This window comes from Meriones unguiculatus (genome assembly GCF_030254825.1).
Source record: "Meriones unguiculatus strain TT.TT164.6M chromosome 13 unlocalized genomic scaffold, Bangor_MerUng_6.1 Chr13_unordered_Scaffold_39, whole genome shotgun sequence".
NCBI classification, from domain to species: Eukaryota; Metazoa; Chordata; class Mammalia; order Rodentia; family Muridae; genus Meriones; species Meriones unguiculatus.
In genome coordinates, this window is record NW_026843648.1 from 1,646,181 (window position 1) to 1,652,180 (window position 6,000).

Sequence of the window (6,000 nt, forward strand, 5' to 3'; positions counted from 1 at the left end):
ATACTGCAGCATTCCATAACTCATTTTTTATAGGCGAAGCAAAAACAAGTCACACCAATATAAAAAGAAGTTCCTGAAACTACCAAACGTCTTTCCTAAAACTACTTCCTTAAAGCAGATATGGTCTAATGTCACACAAAAAAGTTTAAAGGGACTTGGAACAAGTGCTAAGGAACTTGGGGAAATTTCCTCTTTTCTCTATCTCCAGGTGAAGGCCAAGGTGAAAACTTTTTTTGATAAATAACAAAACAGCTTGAGCAACAAGCAGCTCTCCACAGGCTCATTACTGTTGATCTGTTTACTTTTCTCTCTCTTGATTTCTGTTAACTGGCATTTCTCTTGCAAGGTTATATCCTCCTGAAAGGATGCAGAAACTAGAGAGGTAAACCTCACTATTCAGTTTCTTTCTAAAAGGAGTTGGTGGTTACATTAGAACTTGCGTGTCAGAAAATAAGTAGAACACTGGAATTATGGGAACATATAGTATATACTTCCAGTGTTGCAAGTATCATGCTTTCTGATATACACTTGTGTGGATATTTTAGAATGCATTGACCTACAATGATGTACATGTGAACTTTACTCGAGAAGAGTGGGAGTTGCTAGATTCTTCCCAGAAGAACCTTTACAAAGATGTGATGCTGGAGATTTACAAGAACCTCACTGCTATAGGTACAAGAATGAATCTTCCTTACTTTTTAAAATAAGGGGAAAATTTTTCTTTATTGATGCTCTTCTGTAATATCAGTTGAGGGTGAGAAAGAATGAGGTGAATGATTCTATGTTTGACCATAAATCATGACCTAAATTTTGCCTAATTTCCAATAATAAATCATACATTTTGTGGTACTATGTTTCAGGCTACAATTGGGAAGATCATAATACTGAACAGAATTGTCAAAGTTCTAAAAATCATGGAAGGTAATTTCCACATGCATGCTGATACGAATATTCCGTTGAATTTTTTTAATATGTCCTGGGAGGTTTAAAGAAAAGTAACAACGTAAAAGGACTGATTTACATATATTTATTGATGAGTAATAACTTGTTACCAAAACATGTACTTTAATGTCAGGTATTTAATTTGTGTTTTCAAGGAATTTTTCTAAGAAAGGAGGCAAGGAAACAATACTTTACCAAAAATCACATTTAAATCATAACCCCATTAGAGCTGTGCTATAGAACTGCCATCTGTTTACTCTTTTACAACTCAGATTTTACAAAAGGTATTCACATTAACTAGATAATCAAAGTATGCTCCAAACATTAAACTAATCAATTAGTCCATAGTAAAGCTGGCATTACTCATTGACTTGTATTAATGTTGCTAAGTTTCATGAGAGGGGCAGTTTTCTGGAGTCAAGAATATTGTGAGAAAAACATAATCCCTATACCATATATCGATCATGAAAAAAAATCAAACTGTGTGAATGCAACGTGAAACCATGTCAAATATTTTTCTTCTTCTAATAGGTGTATCATATGTCACAATAAATAAAAGCCATGTTAGTATAGGGATATTGAAAGAAGCAATGTACCTCCCAGAACAATGAAAAGATATATAGTAGTCCCCATTTTTAGTAGTTTTTTTAAAAATGTGATACATGTTAATGATTTATATGGGATTTTCAGACATAAGTAATGACACATAGGCTTTTTAATATTTTAAAGCTTAGGCAATTTAGCTGGACAGATTTTGAGCCAACTTTCTACTTTAATACAAATGACCTCGCCTACTGTCCCACTGCATGGCCAGCTGTACCTCGTGATTCCTGTTCATGTCTGTCTGTTAATCTAAGTGTCCTGCTGGTGAATCTCCTGTTTTTTCTTTCTTCTTTCCAGCCATCCTCTCACTCAGAAGTTCTGCCCTCCATTTTGTACACTGCTATCAGTTGTTAGCTCTATATTATTTCTAATAGACAAGAAAGGAAGGACAAATGTTTACAAAATATATGACAGGTGATGGGCTGTAGAACTAACAATACTAAGATCTGGCCAGCACTTAGATCTTTGTTGGTTCAGCACTCAAAACTCACATGTGAGGTCACACTTTCACACAATATACCCCAATAGCAATTAATTGTTTATTCAACTTCATTTATGAATACTCCCAAACCATACTGCAGAAAATATACATTTTAGGAATGTGGAAATTCTTCTGCATGTCCCAGTTATCTTTGTAAATGTATCATGGCTCGGTATAGAAAAAAAATATTAATCTAATTAGTGTGCTTAAGCTCTGCAGTCTTGCAGTTCTCTACAAATATGTGGGAAAAGATAGAAAAAATAACATGCTATAAATGTAAGCCAGGTTATAAATGTTCTTACCACCACAGGTATTTTATAAAATACAGAAGGAAAACACCATGAATGTAAAGAGTTATGAAAACTCAAGGTTTAATTTCTCTTTACCTTTAAACCAAATTATAAAATAATTCACATGGGTAAAATAGTTATTGGTGTAATTACTATCATGACTGTGGTAAAGATTTCACATGTGCCAATTATCTTTGCAAGTACGAAAACAGTCATACTGGAAAGAAAACCTATGAATACACTGTATGGGATAAAGCCTTTGTATATCATGGTCTTCCTCAAAGGCATAAAAGAACCCATACTGGAGAGAAACATTATAAATGTAACCAATGTGGTAATACCTTTGCATGCAACAGTCATCTCCTCAGACATAAAAGAGCACACACTGGAGAGAAACCTTTTGAATGTAACCTATGTGGTAAAGCCTTTGCATATAACAGTCATCTCCTAATACATAAAAGAACACACACTGGAGAGAAACCTTATGAATGTAACCAATGTGGTAAAGCCTTTGCACGAAACAGTCATCTGGTAGTACATAAAAGAACACACACTAGAGAGAAACCTTATGAATGTAAACAGTGTGGTAAAGCCTTTTCATATAACAGTGTTCTCCTAAGACATAAAAGAACACATGATGGAGAAAAACCTTATGAATGTAACCAATGCGGTAAAGCTTTTGCATCTAACAGTGATCTCCTAAAACATAAAAGAACACATATTAAAGAGAATTCTTATGAATGTAAGCAATGTGGTAAAGCCTTTGCATATAATAGTCATATGCTAATACATAAAAGAATACACACTGGAGAGAAACCTTATGAATGTAACCAATGCGGTAAAGCTTTTGCACGAAAAGGTCATCTTGTAGTACATAAAAGAACACACACTGGAGAGAAGCCTTATGAATGTAACCAATGTGGCAAAGCCTTTGCATATAACAGTGTTCTCCTAAGACATAAAAGAACACATACTGAAGAGAAATCTTATGCATTCAACCAGTGTGTTAAAGCCTTTGCATGACAGAATAGTCTTCAAACACATGAAAGAACACACACTGGAGAGAAACCTAATGAATATACACAATATGGTAAATCCTATGCATTTCACAATAGTCTCCAAAAACAAAGAAGAACACACTGGAGAGAGACCATATGAATGTAATTAATGTGGTAATGTCTTACCCAATACAATCCTCTAATACACAAAATAACTCATTTGAGTAAACCTGTGAATGTAACCCATGTGGCAAAGCCTTTGCATACCATAATAATCTACAAATACACAATGGAGTGAAACTCTATGAATGTAACCATTGTGGGAAAGACTTTGTGCGCAACAGTCATCTAATACGTTAAAGAAGACATACTGGAGAGAAGCGCTATGAATGTAACCAGTTTGATGAAATTTTTGCACTTCAGAATCATCTTCAAGCTCATGAAATAAATCATACTGGACAGAATGCCTATGAGTGTATTTAACATGATGAAGCCATTCCGCCTTTCTATAATCATCATCATCATGAAAGAATTCATGCTGGAGAGAAACCTTATGAGTGTGTTAAAATGTGTGGCCTTTGCACATATCTGTAGTCTTCATTATCAAGTAAGTTACACACTGGAGAGAAATTGTATTAATATAAGCAATGTTGTAAGGCCTTGTGTTCTTTAGGCCACTGAGATCCAACACAACCCAAACATTCCACCAATGCAAATGACAAAAATTAATGTCATCCAATGTTATGTGTTATGTGTTGAAGGCCACATTACATTCTTGGAGCACTTACCCAATCAGGGAACCAGAAAGTTGCAGAGGTTCTAAGCTTGAAAACTGTAAACATCTATGCCATCTTACAGCTGTATTTTTCAATCAGTCAGGTTTTAGTGATATGGGATTTCTTTATGTCATTGATATATGTCAACTGATGCAAAATAAAGGTTTTACAGTCCAAACAATGATATCCATTTGTTCTTTTGTCATTAGGAAAAAGCATTATTTTTTATAGAAGGGAAGCTTTGGTTTGGGAGAGTCATGTTTTGGGGAACAGAAGTCATGGTACGGAGCAGTCCTGTTTTGGAATAAAAGATGAATAACGAAAGCTGATCAGCTATTGTGAAGTCTGTGGCTTTCCTATGAACTGTGAATGTAAACTTAGCTTCACCCTACAATTCAATGGAGGATGATATACAAAAGGAAATCTTAGGACAAATTTCTTTTGAATGTTCCCACATTTGCATGACACAGTCATCTTCAAATATATAAAATAACAGATAGTGGAGAGAAACCCTCCACATGTAATCAATGTGATAACACAGTTATCTCCAAATACATAAAAGGGCACTTACTGACATGAAACCCTATGAATAATCAGTGTGGAAAAGCCTTTTCATATAACAGTAGTCTTTGAAATCTTGAGAAAAAGTCATGGTGCAGAGAAACCCCATAAATGTAGTGAGTAAGATAAAGTTTTGCACTTCATGGTACAATTATAAAAGAGTAAAACCTTCAGTGTGTTAACAATCTATTAAAGCTTTTTCAAATCACAGTAGTGTTTGAATATTTGAAAGAACTCATACTAAAGGAAGTCTCTTAGAATAAAGGATTTGGTAAAATTTAAGTAGCAAACTTGCCTTCAGTTACACAAGATTATTCTGGAGGAAAAAAAATCTAGCAAGACTTAACAATGTATTCAAGCATTATGACATCCACTCTTTTGTTTTCATTTGCTAACTAGTATGGACAAAAGTCCTATGAATTTAAACAATAAGGTAATCCTTTTTTATTTCACAATTCACTTCGATTTCAAGAAATAAATCATCCACTTGTAAAATTTATGTGTTTGTAATAGTGACTTTTTTGTGACAAAACACAATGTCTAAGGCAACTTATAAATGTGTTTACTTTGCCTTATTGTTCCAGAGGAATATGGGGTCACTATGAAATGGCCATAATAAGTGTCACACGTGGCAGCTAAAGTAGGGAGCTTGGAGCCCACATCCTTAACCTGCAGCATGAAGCAGAGTGGCTACTACAAATTGTATATGCAGTTGTAAACTATCAATCCTACCCCAAGTAACATACTTCCTACAGCAAGTCAGCTTTTCCTAAGCATTCCAAAATGATACCACCAACTGAGAAGGATTTGTTTTTCTGACTTCAAACTTACATGTTTGATTTCTGTTACATGAAGGAATTCATGATTAAGAAAAACTCTGTAGATAACCTTGTAGTTGCCTTAACACCTACCTGAGTTATAGGAATGAATGCTTACACAAGAAAAACATTCATGAGTAAAAATTTATTGGATTAACAATTTCTTTTAATTTCCATTGTGTAATGTCACCGTGTCTTTGTGTGTTTGTGTACTTGTGCATTCTTGTCTCCAAGAAGAACAGATCCTTTGATATTCTCATACCAGGAATTACAGGAAGTTTTCAAAAAGCCTAGCCAAGGTCCTGGGAATGAACATATCTTAACTGCACAGCCATGTCTCTAGAACTTTAAATATCTTAAATCCTTTATATATCATATTGATGTCAAGAAACAGAAAAGAATTCTTAGAAGAGAACAATCCTATTAATATAAAGATTTGAGGATTTTAGACATCATAGATGATGTATTCATACATTTTCCAGGAAGAAAAGTTTTTTTAAATCTTTTTTTAACAAAGTCTTGAAGGCAGTA

At 34.2% G+C, this 6,000-nt stretch overlaps 1 protein-coding gene across 1 annotated transcript in view; it reads left to right on the top strand.

Annotated features, from left to right (window-relative positions):
• Positions 1-3,460, top strand: part of LOC110541025 (zinc finger protein 120-like) — a 41,800-nt gene extending 38,340 nt beyond the window's left edge. The window contains exons 2-4 of the mRNA XM_060376350.1: positions 546-672; positions 861-921; positions 2,937-3,460. Of these exons, the coding sequence (XP_060232333.1) occupies positions 546-672; positions 861-921; positions 2,937-3,339 (591 nt within the window). The 3' untranslated portion in view covers positions 3,340-3,460. The remainder of the gene's footprint in view (positions 1-545; positions 673-860; positions 922-2,936) is intronic.
• The last annotated feature ends 2,540 nt before the right edge of the window (positions 3,461-6,000 follow it).